This window comes from Schistocerca piceifrons, chromosome 4 (assembly GCF_021461385.2).
Source record: "Schistocerca piceifrons isolate TAMUIC-IGC-003096 chromosome 4, iqSchPice1.1, whole genome shotgun sequence".
Taxonomy (NCBI): domain Eukaryota; kingdom Metazoa; phylum Arthropoda; class Insecta; order Orthoptera; family Acrididae; genus Schistocerca; species Schistocerca piceifrons.
The window spans coordinates 574,516,185-574,532,907 of record NC_060141.1 but is presented as its reverse complement, the minus strand read 5'-3'; the positions used below and the strand labels follow the sequence as shown (position 1 = coordinate 574,532,907).

At 41.3% G+C, this 16,723-nt stretch overlaps 1 protein-coding gene across 2 annotated transcripts in view; it reads right to left on the bottom strand.

Moving 5' to 3' along the window:
* Nucleotides 1-16,723, bottom strand: part of LOC124794975 (F-box/WD repeat-containing protein 4-like) — a 100,567-nt gene that overhangs the window by 26,001 nt on the left and 57,843 nt on the right. For both annotated transcript variants that reach the window (XM_047258707.1, XM_047258708.1), the window contains one exon: nucleotides 13,421-13,549. In XM_047258707.1, coding sequence (XP_047114663.1) covers nucleotides 13,421-13,549 — 129 coding nt within the window. The remainder of the gene's footprint in view (nucleotides 1-13,420; nucleotides 13,550-16,723) is intronic.

The following is a 16,723-nucleotide window of genomic DNA, read 5'->3' as shown; positions in this document are numbered from 1 at the left end:
ATAACAGGTTCACAATCTTACCACCACCACCACCACCACCACCTACTCCAGTCCAGTCACAATCACCACCTATTCCAACAAAAACAGTGTTACCTGTGAAACCAAGCATGTTGGTTTTGTTTTGTTTTGTTTTGTTTTACTTTATGGCGCAAAAACAACTTGGGTCATATGCGCCCAAGTCAAAACTAGAGAACACGAAGACAGATAGGTGTTAAAAAACGACTATACGTCAGTCCCAGTTTACACAATAGAAGACAGCTAAGAACAGGCGCATGGGAAAAAGGCTAAAAAAGACACCACACAGAAACAGAGGTCCAAAACTAAAAATTAAATGGCCTTCGCCATATTGCTTTGGTGGATAAAAAGTAAAATACGGTCTACAGCCTGCATGTCATTTGCTAAAACGGTCGATAAATTGATGGCAAACCCAAGGGGGAATGTAAATGGTTAAAAAAACGGGCATTCCATTAGGAAGAGGCCGACAGTTAAAACTTGGGCACAATGTGTACAAGGTGGTGGGGTAACGCCACTTAGCAAATGACAATGGCTAAAAAGGCGACACAGAGATCATCGTAGGGAATATATGTACTTGCGGGCTGATGTACAAGGACGGCAGCCTTGGCAGCAGAGTCAGCAGCTTCATTTCCTGGCAGACCAACATGACAAGGTATCCACAGAAACATCACACTGGCTCCACCAAGAGTGAGCAAGTCACAGTTTTCCTGGACACGCTGCACTAAGGGATGGGTGGTGTACAGTACACACAGACTTTGAAGGGCACTGAGTGTGTCTGAGCAGGGGACACATTGAAAAGGCTGTGCTGCTGGATGTACTCCATGGCCTGATACAAGGCAGGGAGCTCGGCTGTAAATACTGAACAGTGCATCGGAAACAGACATAGAAAGATATGGGTGCCAATGACGAAGGCACACCCAATCCCAAGGTCAGTCAGAGAGCCATCTGTGTATACACAGGTACTATTGCGAAGTTGCATGCAACGGTCGTGAAACTGAAGGCGATAGACCAAGGCTGGAGTAGTGTCCTTAGGAAGTGAATGAAGGCCAAGGTTAACATGGGCCACTTCACGAAGCCAAGGTGGTGAAGGGTTCACACCCACTGGTGTGTAGTATGAAGTTAAGCCGCTGTATCAAGTGTCGAAAGTGGGCTCCAGGAGGTAACAGAGAAGAGGGACGCATCCTGTACTGACGACCAAAGGAATCATCGAAGGAGGCATAGGATTGGTAGCCATGCATAGCAGACAAACAGCATGCATACCTGCTGAGGAGAACATCACGGCAATAGGACAATGGTAGTTCAGCAGGCACAGCATACAGCCTCTACACCGGGCTTGTGTAAAAGGCACCATGAGCTAGTGTAAAAGGCGCCCATGGCCAAAGGATGCCATGATAGTAGATAGTATTGAGAGACTTAAGAGGGCTGGGCGTGCAGATGCATAAACGAAGCACCCATAGTCGAGTTTTGAACAGACAAGGAACCAGTACAAATGGAGGAGGGTGGTTTGATCGGCACCTCAGGAAGTACCATTCAGGGCACTTAGGACAATGAGGAACTATGTACAGCGGGCAGACAGGTAAGACACATGGGAGGACCAAGAGTGTTTCCTATCGAGCATGAGCCCCAGGAATTTTGTAGTTTCAACGAACATAGGGGCAACAGGCCCAAGATGTAAAGATGCATTGCCAGGAATTCATACTGACAGTTTTGTCAGTGGAAAAGTGAAAGCCATTGTCGACGCTCCAGGAGTAAAGACAATCAAGGCATCACTGAAGACGCTGTTCAGTGAGACAGGTCGGTGGAGAACTGCAATAGATGGCAAAATCGTCAACAAAAAGTGAGCAGGTGATGCCAGGCAGGAGACAGGCCATTATTGGGTTAATGGCACTAGCAAAGAAGATGACACTCATGACGGAACCCTGAGCCACACTGTTTTCCAGGTCAAAGGTGTCCAACAAGGCAGAATCCACATGCATCTTGAAAACTCAATCTTTTAAAAGTGCCTGTAGGAAACAGGGCAGGCAGCTATGGAAGCCCAACGTGTAAAGAGTACGGAGGATACCAGTTCTCCAGCAGGTGTCGTAGGCCTTCTCCAAATCGAAAAACAGTCACAATCTAGGATTTCCATAGAAAACCATTCATGACATGGGTGGACAAAGTAAGAAGATGGCCAACTGCTGAAGGCCGCACTCTAAATCCACAATGCGCATTCGTCAGTAAATTGCGAGACTTGAGCCACCATACCAGCTGGGCATGAATCATACATTCTATCACCTTCCAAATGCAGCTGGTAAGAGAGATAGGATGGTAGCCAGAAGGAAGGTTTTTGTCCTTACCGGGCTTAGGTATGGGTATGACGGTGGCTTCACATCAGCGCCCGGGTTATGTGCCATCTGCCCAGATGCAGTTTTACGTGTTAAGCAGAAAGTGCTCTTGCCAGCAAGAGAAATGTGGATGGTGTCTGGCTCTGGGGCAGAGGATCAGGATGAACTAAGAGCATGACGGCCTCCTCATAGTATAGGCGGCATTGTAGCATTCATGATTCGGAGAAAAGAAGGGTATCACCCGAGCCGCCTCCACTCGTTTCTGATAGAGGAAGGCAGGGCGATAGTGGGAAGAGCTCGAAACTTCCGCATAACGGTGGCCCAAGGAGTTTGAATTGGCAATAGGGTCCACAATAACATTGTCTGCTACTGTCAGGCAGGAAATTGGGGAATGGATCTTGATCCCAGAGAGCCGTCGGAGGTTAGCCCACACGACAGAGGAAGAGGTGGAACTATTAAAAGAACTAGTGAATGAAATCCAGCTAGCTATTTTGCTATCACGAAAAACGCAACCAACACTTTGCACGCATCTGTTTATAATGAATGCAGTCTGGTTGATGATTAAAAACGTGGAGAGCACATCTCCGTTTGCAAATTGCACCGCGACATGCCTCAGTCCACCAAGCGACTGGGAAACTGTAGTGATTTAAGAATTTCTGTGTAAATTCTAGGACCACTCAGCCTTCTACAGTCTCGAACACACGATATTCTGGATATGAGTGTGGGATGGTAGAATCCTACCTACTGCGCGTCACATGTTTGTGTGTGCAGGTTTAAAATCAGTCGCGGAAGAAAGTAGACGTGACTGTCAGACGGCACCGACAAGTACCTGTCAGGCAATCCACAGACGTTTTAGTGAGTGTGTAAGAAAGAACCATGGAGTTTATACGCAGCTCTGTGCTTATTGTGTCATTGACTATTATTATTAAAACAAGAACAGTTGAAAAAGAACTCTTGTAGACACTTGACGCAACCTTGTTAGAGGCAAGACTCATTTTACAATTCATGTTAAGAAAGGTCATAGTATCCAAGCCAACTTTAACTGTAACTCAACTTGTTTCTAACATCAGACTGTACGAGAGACTGGCAGGAAGTTACGTATTCAAGTGGAAAGTGAGATTTTTATTGTGTATGGAGGTCAAATACGTTAGTTGATGAAAAGTAAAGTTTGTACGTCTACTTATTTCATAAGTAGAAAAAGGGTCTAAAAAGTCTAAAAATTTCTGCACCTAGCGTTATGCGACCGGGAAGAAGTCAAGAGGATTTCCAGCAATCAGCTATTCATCAAAGAAGAGTGGTTGCAAATTCCAAGTAAGTCATCTCATAAAGAAGTGAAAGGTGGTTTGGGGGAATAAGCCGATATAACCCACATCCACACTCACACTGTAAGTCATCAGAATGTTAGAACACGACATGGTAAAGAGGAAGTGCGAGAAATAGGGCGTTCTGCAGCAGTAAGGATAACATTTGTGAGATTTTCCACCCGGGCATCACAACTGGGGAAATCTTGTTCTAAAAGGTCGCCAGGGAAGAGTAAAGCTGCCAGTCAGCCTTAGTAAGCTGCCATTTGGGCATGCACGTGGATGGGGTAGGAGTCAGCACACGGATAGCACATGGGAAACGGTCACTCGAATAGGTGGCAGGAAGAACAGACCACTCAAGACAATGGGAAAGCTGGGCACTGCAGAAGGATAGGTCCAAATTGGAATAGGTGTGTAATGAGTCCGAGAGGAAAGTAGGTGTTTCAGTGTTAAGGCAGAAGAGGTTAACTTGGTTAAGAAGGTCAGCCAAGAGGGCACATCTCTGACAGATCCTGAGAGAATCCCAAAGGGGATGATGCACATTAAAGTCACCAAATAGAAAAAATGGGGGAGGTAGCTGCCCAATAAGCTGAAGGAAGTCTGCTCTGGTGACATTGAATGACTGAGGGACATAAATGGTACGGAGAGAAGAAGTCAGGTAGGGAAGGAAAAGGCGAACTGCAACAGCCTGAAGATGTGTAGTCAGGGAGATGGGTTGACTATGAGCAGCATGATGCCCCCATGAGATGGAATGCCAACCTCAGGGGAAAGGTCAAAACAAATCGGTAAGCAATGTGAAAGCTCCAAGTGTTCCTGAGGACGCAATTTCGTTTCCTGAAGGCAGAGTACAAGGAGATGCTGTGATGCTAAAAGCAGCCGTAAATCCTCTTTCTGGGACCGAAGGCCGTGAACTTTCTACTGGAGGACAGTCATGATGAAGAAAAGATGTAGGGGTGTCTAAACTCGGTGGCTGCCGAATGACAGCCCATGTGAAGTCGCTACTACGGGACACAGAAGCAGGAGAATCCTGCTCCATGGGCTCCACAGAAGCATCAGCTTGCTTGTACGGTCGGTTCGTGTATTCCAACGCTGAAAAACCGTTGGTGCACACCAACGATACAGAGGCAGGCCGGGCTAAGATACCACCTGGCGACACCGTCAAAGAGGATCTTCGAGCTGGCGAAGCAGAAGACTGTTTGCCTTTGGTGGACTTCAAGTCTTTCCAGTTAGAGGAAGACTTGGGTGTTGTTTGGCTGGAGGGACGGAGGAAGTCTACATGGGAGTACTCCTCCTGTTGTAGGTTGTCTAGCTGGTGGCTTCGCCCCCTTGAGGCAGGAGTTAGTTGCACAGCTGGATGGGGGGATGGTGATGCTACCTTGACACTGGGCGATTTCACAACCTCAAAGCTCAGTTTGCATGTTTGCATGGTCCCGTCCATCATGGAGCAAGGCGCAACAAGAACAGAACTAGAGGTGCCAACGGGAGAACACAGGTTTTGCGACTAGCCAGTAGCTTGCGAGCTACTGGGTAAGGCACTTTTTCCTTTATCCGGATCTCTTGGACAGTCCGCTCATCAAGATACATGGGACAATTCCGAGAGGAGGCGGCCTGGCCACCATTGCAGTTGATACAGTGGGGAGAAGGAAGTGGACAATCACCCTTGTATGCCCTCCCCACCACAGGTTACACATTTGACTGGGTGTCGACAAGATGTCAAGTGTGGTTTAAACGATGACACTGGTAGCAGTGCATCGGGTTCGGAATGTACAGCCGGACTGTGATAATTTCATAGCCTGCATTGATCTTTGACAGCAGCACCACTCTATGAAAGGTGAGGAAAAGAGTGCGGGTGGGCACTAAGGAGGAATCTACCTCTTTCATTACATGATGGACAGCAATGACACCCTGTTCCGAGAGGTAAGACTGGATTTCGGCCTCGGTTGTCGAGCAGCCTGCTGAACACCTGACTGAAGGACCAGTCAGCAATTTGGGAAGGTTGCAGCTCAGGCAATCACCCCTCCCTGGGCCTGGCCTGTACCAGGGAGTAAGTACGAACCCTACCTGTTGACCTGGGACTGGGAATTACACGTTACCCAGTCACGTGTTATGCATTAGACGTGTGAGCCAGCCTTCAGGAGTGCACAGGGAGGAAGAAGAAAAACGCCAAAGCGGAGGAATGAGAGGAGAATGGCGACAAAGAAAGGAAGAGAGATCAAAGGTGAGACTGTTCTTACATAAGCGACAGACAATGCTGAACATTACCAATAAAATCCTAGACATGTTCCCCAAGGGAGGTGTAAAAGAATATAAAAAGGATAGACATGCAGCATGGAAGGGAAAAAATGCTGCAAAGGCTGGGATCTGGGGCCCCGTGGTAGCCAAGCACAAACCCGCCAAAGAGTGGCGAGCCCCCTAGGGGGGAACCAGCCATGTGATCTACAAGCTAAGCTGCAACCACTGACAAAATGTGGCCAATAAACAACTGGACCATCCTGCTGCTGCTGCCCAACACAACACACTTCATTTCAATGACTACTTCACAGCCAGTGCTTATGGATCCTTCCCACCAACACAAGCTTTTCAGAATTGTGTAGGTAGAGACTCCCCCTGGAATATATTCTACTTTCTCGTAACACTCTTGGCCTCAGCCTTCGTTACTCATTGTCCTTACCCATCTAGGCCCTACCCTGTTCCCATTCCAGCACTAAACAGTTCTCTATACCACCACTGCACTCCATCTTTCTATTTGTCTCCTTTTATGTAATTTTAATTGGAGTATAAATAGATATTATTATATGGAAATTGATATTCAACATCTCAGCTGATGACTGAACATACCAGTACATTTCTACCCACTGAAAAAAATGGCAGTAATTCAGCTAAAACTCTCACGATGAATGATTTAACGGTGTGTGTGTGTGTGTGTGTGTGTGTGTGTGTGTGTGTGTGTGTGTGTGTGTGTGTGTGTGGACATACCGACACAACACTTGAAGAAATTGTGACTACAATCACAGAATGATCTGCACATGTATGCCTTCCTAAGCTTCCTGCAGAGGAGGGGGGGGACCCACAATAACTGCTTATCACAAGTTTAACCCTTTGATTGTTGTGTACTGCTCCACCGCACTCAGCACAGAATGCAGAGAGCACATCTGTAGCTATCAAAGGGTTGAAAAACCTTGAGTGTACACTGTTTTGAGACTTCAAAAGTAACTGCCAGTTCGCAGAGCACTCCCAAAAGACTTTCCCTAATATGCATGTAGCGAAGACTGCAAGTGGTAGCTCACACCATCACAGGTTTGTTAACTCTCCAGTTGTAGGTGACACACATGTGCATTCAACTCTTTCTGTACGTGTCTGCGGGACACATCAGATATGATTTCGAGACTATTTGTACATTGGAAGTCACTTTTGTCTTGTCGAATCTTTTTTCATTGCTCTGGAACATCAGGAGTCATTTTACACATTCTCAAGTCTCATGTGCACACTTACACATATACTTTCTTGCACTAGGAATTTTATAACCATTCTTGTGGGCTTTTATATGTAATATTGCTTCACAATGACAATGATTAATGCAATCTGGTAACAATCATTCTCAGAGCATTCAAACATGGGAATCGCCTAAAAAGATGATGTCTTGACACGCCTGTGTCCAGTGTTTTCACTGGGCGCATCACTGTCGGCACACGTTTCTGCTGCCATATCGAAGGAAGCCACAACAACGCAACAATGATCACTATTCAAACAGTCCATGGCACTTCAAACACTCAGAAAAATTATCAGCAAGTTTCTCCAGTGGTTATAATGTTGAAACTAATTTTCATGTTTCCTGCATCATGTGCGTTAAACATCAATTACAAAATCACTTCTAAATTCAGTTTTTGGTCTTTTTGTAACATTCTCTTAACCCTTTCACTGCTAGGGACGTGTATACACATACTGCTATGCCGCCCCCCTGGTGTTGTAGACATGTATAAACATGCCGTTGGTGTTTTCCTGAAGTGCTATGGATGCCCAAATACATCATGAGCCACCAACCTCTCACTGCCCTGGCCAAGTTACCCCCATCTCAGTGAATACAAAAAATTTCGCATATTTATCAAGCAACATATGTGCCTCACTGCAAGATGTCACTAGCAAAAAACCTCGTTTCGATATCTGAATCATTAATACAATGTGACGATTGTTATCAACACATGATACATGATGCACAAATACGTGAAAATGTTATTACACACAATTGTCCTTCTGCTACAAAATACAATAACTCAAGAACGAAATGGGACATGTGGTTCTGTTCTCAATTTTAAATAAAATTTTGATATCTTAACAACAATTCATTCACTGCAACGTATGAGCTAAAATCAAATGTGTGCAAAGTTTACGCAATGCATGTTTACCTCAGCAAACTCAAAATTTTGTGCAATGTTTTACTTGATTTGATGCAGCACAGTAAGTATGACAAATAACAATGAAATTCAGATTTGTATCAAGTAAAGATATCAGACTGTAAGATGTGCAAAAATAAATTTTCTTCTTCTAACAGTTTTCGAAAAATCAGATGATACGTACTTCATATCGGCCAGAAAGCCATCTCAGCACAGGTAACACAATTTGGAGAGAAGTACAGCCACAACCAAAGCTGCCTCATCCCAGACTCCTTGCCACATCAATTCAGAGTACAACCTTGAGCTTCCGACGATTTACACCAATGCTTTCATCAGAAGCTCCTAACGAAGACCATGGTAGAAACTGACGAAGCTCGAGGTTTTACCCTGAGCTGATGTAGCAAGAAGTCCAACAGTCGTCCATGATTTTATACAGAAAAATCTGAAAATTGTCTGCAGTTGAAGGGTTAAATCAAATAACAAGTAAAATAAGAATCCCAAATACTTTGCTATACAACACAAAATATTGTGACTTAAGTTTCACAACCTACACCTTTATTTTCGTTTATCTGAATGAAGTCTCAGTATCAAAAATATATCTTTCAAATTTATCGTAATCACACATTTGACTGAGTTTGCCCATAAAAGAAGTTTAGCTTTCTAACCTTCACATTACTTCACAGCCCAAAATAATAATAATAATAATAATAATAATAATAATGATGATGATGATGATGATGACATAATAATGTTATTATGATGTAAGGATGTAGAGGCTTATCTCACTAGGGGTAAGCTAGATACTGTCTACAGGAAAATTAGAGAGACCTTTGGAGAAAAGAGAGCCACTTGTACGAATATCAAGAGCTCAGATGGAAACCAAGTTCTAAGCAAAGAAGGGAAAGCAGAAAGGTGGAAGGAGTATATAGAGGGTCTATACAAGGGCGATGTTTGAGGACAATATTATCGAAATGGAAAAGGATGTAGATGAAGATGAAGATGAAATGGGAGATACGATACTGCATGAAGAGTTTGACAGAGCACTGAAAGATCTGAATCGAAACAAGGCCCCGGGAGTAGACAACATTCCATTGGAACTACTGACGGCCTTGGGAGAGCCAGTCCTGACAAAACTCTACCATCTGGTGAGCAAGATGTATGAGACAGGCGAAATACCCTCAGACTTCAAGAAGAATATAATAATTACAATTCCAAAGAAAGCAGGTGTTGACAGATGTGAAAATTACCGAACTATCAGTTTAATAAGTCACAGCTGCATAATACTAACGCGAATTCTTTACAGACGAATGGAAAAACTAGTAGAACCCGACCTCGGGGAAGATCAGTTTGGATTCCATAGAAATGTTGGGAAGTGTTGGAACGCGTGAGGCAATACTGACCTTGTGACTTATCTTAGAAGAAAGATTAAGAAAAGGCAAACCTATGTTTCTAGCATTTGTAGACTTAGAGAAAGCTATTGACAATGTTGACTGGAATACTCTCTTTCAAATTCTGAAGGTGGCAGGGGTAAACTGCAGGGAGCGAAAGGCTATTTACAATTTGTACAGAAACCAGATGGCAGTTATAAGAGTCGAGGGGCATGAAAGGGAAGCAGTGGTTGGGAAGGGAGTGAGACAGGGTTGTAGCTTCTCCCCAATGTTATTCAATCTGTATATTGAGCAAGTAGTGAAGGAAACAAAAGAAACATTCGGAGTAGGTATTAAAATCCATGGAGAAGAAATAAAAACTTTGAGGTTCCTAGATGACATTGTAATTCTATCAGATACAGCAAAGGACTTGGAAGAGCAGTTGAACATCAACAAAAGCAAAACGAGGAGAATGGAATGTAGTCGAATTAAATCGGGTGATGCTGAGGGAATTAGATTAGGAAATGAGACACTTAAAGTAGTAAAGGAGTTTTGCTATTTGGTGAGCAAAATAACTGATGATGGTCGAAGTAGAGAGGATATAAAATGTAGACTGGCAATGCCAAGGAAAGCGTTTCTTAAGAAGAGAAATTTGTTAACATCGAGTATAGATTTAAGTGTCAGGAAGTCATTTCTGAAAGTATTTGTATGGAGTGTAGCCATGTATGGAAGTGAAACATGGACGATAAATAGTTTGGGCAAGAACAGAATAGAAGCTTTTGAAATGTGGTACTACAGAAGAATGCTGAAGATTAGATGGGTAGATCACATAACTAATGAGGAGGTATTGAATAGAATTGGGAAGAAGAGGAGTTTGTGGCACAACTTGACTAGAAGAAGGGACCAGTTGGTAGGACATGTTCTGAGGTATCAAGGGATCACAAATTTAGTATTAGAGGGCAGCGTGGAGGGTAAAAATCGTAGAGGGAGACCAAGAGATGAATACACTAAGCAGATTCAGAAGGATGTAGGGTGCAGTAAGTACTGGGAGATGAAGAAGCTTGCACAGGATAGAGTAGCATGGAGAGCTGCATCAAACCAGTCTCAGGACTGAAGACCAGAACAACAACAACGACGACAACAATAATGATGCATAAATTTCCCAAATACAGGGTGTTTCCAGACTAAAAGCCTTCGCAAGATGAGATGAAAGAGAATAACATTTTTAATTGTTAAAGAGGCCACACACAATCACATACAAGTAACCATGACTACATTTGCACTTCATTACCTGTCAGGTACGTGTGTGTGTGTGTGTGTGTGTGTGTGTGTGTGTGTGTGTGTGTGTGTGTGTGTGTGTAGGGGGTGGGGGTTGATTAACAGGTAAGTATATTCTGGAAATTAACAGTACTTTGTAATGCTAACAGCACAAATGGAAATATGGGCACACAACCATCTACTCAGATATTATAAACTCTCTCCCCCCCTGTTAAGTGTGGGATCAAAAATAAGTCATGATGGCCAGTGCAGTTTTAAGTACCCACAGAAGCACAGGGAGAATGCAGGTTAGCCTGCTAGTCACAACGCAGCAGTGTGAATGAGTAGGTCATCATGCACACTCTGGTGGTTCTGCACGCTCTCAATCATGATTTAAGGAAACAATTCAGTGAAAACAATTGAGTCTTTTGCATGTTATAGCATTGTTCGTCAGCTTCACAATGAACTGCCTATTATTCCGTTAATGGTCACAGTTATTGAGATACATAATATGTAATTAAATAATAAACTGCATGTCATTTGAATAGGTTGCAATGAAAAACAGGAGTCACCATGACTTTACTTTTCAGGTATGTTAGGTAACACAAAGCTGCAGATTAAATGCAGCTAACATACTGAATTTTTCTTTAAATTTGGGAAGACATCTACTTCTACTACCTACAAGCCCGAGATAATGGACTGCATATAACAAGTTCCTTTCTGCTGGCGTACACTGACAATACAGCAAGAATGAAATATTCATGACATCCACAGATATTCATGACATCCACAGCGTCTCCTAAGCAGTTTGAGATATCGAAACCAGTTTTTGGCATCTGATAAGATGCACTGAGGAAAGTATCTTTCCATATGGTTAACATGCAGAACTTTCTCATCTACCACAATATATGAGTAACAATCACACAGTGTGGTACACTGGGCACCTATTGTGCCAAGGAGGACAAACAATGTATCATTTATTCTGACTAGCAAGCCAGAGTGTGCGCGTGTGTGCGCGCGCTGCAGTTTATTCTGGCACACACATGTCAGTGCTTGTTGCCTCATTAGATAACACGAAACTTTCTTTGTGCTGGTTGAATCCACCTCCCATTGGCAACAATACATAGTTAACTTGCTATCCTTCTGTGCACCTTCTAAAATAATATTACTCACCAACTGTTTGCAGAATCAGGTCTTTGTAAAAAGCAAGTGGTTACTCATAAAATTGCTCTTTCATTCCATGCTGGTTGTCAATTAGGACAGATTGTCAAGTGTGGCTACTGCCCTTACGAGCTGCAGAATGAGATACAGTATGGGACTTACATGTCTGCCACAACGCAAACAGTGTTTGTTATACCCAACTAGTATTTGGCAAGTGTTCAATGATTATTTAAGCAATTTTGAAAAATACATGAAGACACCTGAAATATAGAGAAGTGCACAGAGAAATTAGTTCATTTCCAAAACTGTCATAAAAGTGAAATAGTACTATTATAGTACTATTGCAGTACTTTCTTACTTTAGGTGTTATAAAAATTTTATACACTCTGTTTCCTCACACAGCATGTTATTTGCAATGTGCATGCCTACTGTTAAGGCTGTTTACTTTTGACATTAAATAACTTTAATAATACAAAGCTGTGAACTTTTAACATTGGTAGGGTGTTTAAGTGAGCCTTAAGCTCATGTAATAGTGATCATCTTTAGATATGAAACACAACTGACAGATCTGAATGAACCAAACACGCACATTCCTACTCTGTTTGCACATGTATCACCACCCAAACTGGTCTAATTTGCAAAGAGTTGCATCAGCAGGCCACCACTGATTTAAAACACAAGCAAGTCTGACAATTAGCCGCAAATTTGCACATAATGACGACTGTTTCAGAACAACCACCAAATAAAACAAAATGAGTAACCTAAACAAAACTCTCTACAAGCTACCTTAAACATCCAACCACTGCCACAAATTCACAGGATTGTATTATAAAAGTTATTTAACATCAACAATACACTGAAATAACAAGTACTAATGTTGCAGATGAAATGCTGTGTGAGGAAATACATCAACGGAGTACTTTTGTGACATTTAAGTGGAAGAGAAGAAAATGTCTTTACGTTCATCAGTAAGGAACTAATCATGTCAGAATCAAAATGAACTTAATTTCACTGTTTATCTCTTTATATTTCATGTGGCTTTCAGGATAAAAGTCCAGTGATGATGGTGCAAGTCACACCAATACTAGTTTGAATGTAATTAAGTGCCATATCTAGGTGAACACCAAAATTTCATATTATTTTTCTGCATATGCAGGCAAGAACAAAGGCAAAGGGTAAAATGATTGTGTTAGACTCTTCAGATAATGTGTACTATCCCATTTCACAATGGGAAAAGCATTACAGAGCTTGTACCACTAGTTCAGGACAGCCTAATCTATTAATGACTGCTACATTACATGGACAATGAGTAAACTTTATTTTATGCAGAATATATGTGGAAGAAACAAAAAAAATATTTAGATCACAGTTTTGGTTCAATGACTGCTTTGCTTTCCTTAGTTTAGGAGCATAACATAGTAGCTACTTATTTGCCACATGTACTTCATAATTCCGTGATTGTGAGTGGATAGAAGTTACATTTTGACTGCAAGGCACCACATTCTGTCAAGCTTATCAGTAATCCTGTTTGAAAATGACTGTATACATACTACATTACAGAAACAAGTACTGTATTTGAGAAACAACTTAAATAGATAAATTACCGAAGATCCCACAAACGGACGTGAGTATCATATCCTGCAGATAAGAGGGTATGTGGTGATTCCCAATGCAAATCTAGTATGCCTGCTCCAGCTTTATACTTCCCTTCTAAGCTTGCTGTCATTTCAGGTCTGAAATTAAAAATACATTTCAGGAAATTGAGAAAAAGATAATTTTATTCATCACTGAAACGAAACAGTTTTAAAGAATAAGAAGAGTACAATTTTTTAAAACCTTATAACAGTAAATATTGTTTGCAAATTATGTGTGGAAGGTATCAACACAATGCATTTCAAAGCATTGGCAATCAAAGTATTTTCAAGCATCACATGCACTCACAACTGAGAGGAGATCAGTTCAGCTAATATGTACTCTCTGTACTTTAAGACTTGGGATCTAGTCTCCCAAGCTCTGAACTGGTAGTTGGATAATTCCACACCAGTAGTGTTTTACATCTGTGCGTTGCTGTCGCAGCTACTAAACAATACTTTGTGTAGTCATGTTGTAGCAAGAATCATAGACTACTGAATTTAATTTTATGTGTACATTATTTTTAGCAATTTGTACCACTACAACAACTTGACTACGTACGTAACTGATTCATTTACTGTAAATTATCAATCTTCGTTAAGAAGTATCACGTACAATACGTACATTTTTCGACGTGTCGTGGCATTATGCTCAAGAAGGTATTAACATTTGCTAAACCAATATTAAGCTTCTGAAGATGACTAATGGGACCACACCGTGCCTATCTAACCCATGTTAATTTAGGCAAGTTTTTGACCCATTTCTGAAAAAACTATTTGATGCAGGACCTTAATATTTTTACTGTATGTTACATGATGCTAATAGAGTCAACTGTACTAAAATCTACTTTATCCATTTTATAGTTTTTAAGAAATACTTTTTTAAATTTAATGTAGTAACAGAGGTGGCTTTTTATGTTATGCAGAGTCTCTGAAAATTTCATTCATTTATCTATGATAGTTTCTGATATAATGGGGCATATGTACTGAAAATTTTAGTTTGCGGGAAATTGACTTTAAAGAAAAAACTTTTGAAATTTGTTACTTACAGTTAATTAAAACTGTCCTGCTGCATATGATGGCCCTTCTTTGGCCTCTAGCAGGTCTTCCAGCTTCTTTTTCACCTTCCTGGATGTTTGTCTTGCTTTCTTGGCCGTATTAGATGCAGACCTGTCTGCATCGGCTATCCTCATTTTATCGCAATGTTGCAGTGATCATATTTTCACCAGGATTAATTCCCAGCCTTTTCAGTACCCAACACTTTCCAATATTACCACAATTGAATGTAATAACAGCATCATGAACTCCTAGTTTCATTGTATGCATGCCTACAAATATAGTTTTAGGATATGCATGCCTACAAATGCAGTTTTAGGAAAGCGGTTCCAAATCATGCTGTTGAAACATTCATTTGGGTTCTGTGTCTGCCCGTGCAGACATTTCCTTAGAAGGTCAGGATGAGCCAAGTCTCTGAAAATAGCTTTAATTGCTGTAATAACAGCAGCAGGAAGAGAATGCTTGTGAAAATAAGATTCTCCAGTTGCCTGAGCCCTATCGTATTTGCACCACGAATTTTCTCCTGATGGACACAATCCATGACATGACTTAGTCATTAGTAGAGGACTTATGGAAGAATATGGCCCAAACATCTCTCTTCATTGCCTCCAGACTTACTTTATTTCTCCTAATTGCCTGCACATAGTATACCTGCAAGTTTTCTATTTCAGTTTTAGTTAACCAACCCTGTCTGGTAAACAATTTTCCATCTCCTAATTTTTTTCCTCTCATATCAACAGTTAGTTTTCTCAGTCTTGTTTTCCAAATGTTTTTGAACATGGCCTACACATTCTATTTTAGTAATAATGGCAGAGTTCACCTCATTGTTGTATGCCTTACTGTCACCATCGCCCAAATATTGGTGTACCATACGCCTCTTGTTTCTACGGAGCGATGAAATATTTGTTTGATTTGATTTTGATTTGATTTATTTCATGTTCCATAGGTCAACTGTGTTGAATACACAAGGACGTGGAACGAGTCAGTGTTGAACGCCATGAACTTCCATACCACCACTTGTTCCTCTAAAATTAGCCACACTGTTGTGTTCTTTATGTTCATTAACTTTACAAAATTTTCAATACTTAGACATTATCTCCACATCTAACACTTTACCGGTGTCTAGACTCATGGCAGTCACTACTCCATTCAGAGAAGTATGTCCTCTTTTCTGCCAACTTCTATCAAGTGCAACTGCAATATCCGAACATCCATCATTTTCTTCCATGGCTTCCCTAGCAGCCAGTTTCATGATTTCCTCACTGACCTCAAATACAGCTTTCTCTAATATTGCAGTCAATTTTTCAAATTTATTTGGTGGTTGATGTAAGTTCACAACTAAACAAAATGTTTTCCCTGCAGCCATGCCCTTGCCAATGGATCGTAAGGCATAAACTAATCTAGTATTGATTTCGTACGGGCCACTTGCATCTCGTTTTGAACAACTCATAAATTAAATCACAGCTCAGCATTTAGTGCAAATTAAATCCAAAGCAATTGCTAGGCCTTTTCTCCCACTGGCACTCTCAGAAATTTTCTCACTCTGTGACTCACCACACTGTCTGCATTGTACAAATTTAAAAATTACATCTGATAACATTCTCAAATTTATTATAATGTTACTGCATCCCTTGTCACTTACAGTAAATTCATTGTAACTATCTTGAAATAGTGAGAACTTCTTTGACGAAGCACTTGTTGAAGAATTACAACTAGAAACATAGTTGCCAGGTGACATAACCTCTTTTACAGAAAGCTTTCTAAACTTGTTTCCTCTAAATTGTCGTTTCTTGAAAATGCATTTACGTTTCGTTTTGTAATCTTCAATAAACACAACAAAACACAGGTAAACAAGCACTGTAAACGTAAGTATAACAACTACTCGCAATCACACTTGAATAAAACTAACCGTGTGTTTCAAAGTGTGTTGCTTACAAACAGCAGAAACAAAAGAATATCGACCGTTGCATTCCAAGGATAGCCAACACACGCAGGAGTTAAAAAAAAATCTAAAATATATGCACGAAAGTGGGCATGGCACATAAACACATGTGATAGGAAAATGCTCTTTAAATGGTCAAAAAAAATTTTTTTTTCAGCAAAATCCTTTTCAGAGTACTTAAACAAAACCTTAATCTATCGAAATATGATGAAAACCGAAAACTGATTTCTTTTTTCGACCTGAACCATGGTGTGGTCCCCTTAACAGGGTGAAATCCG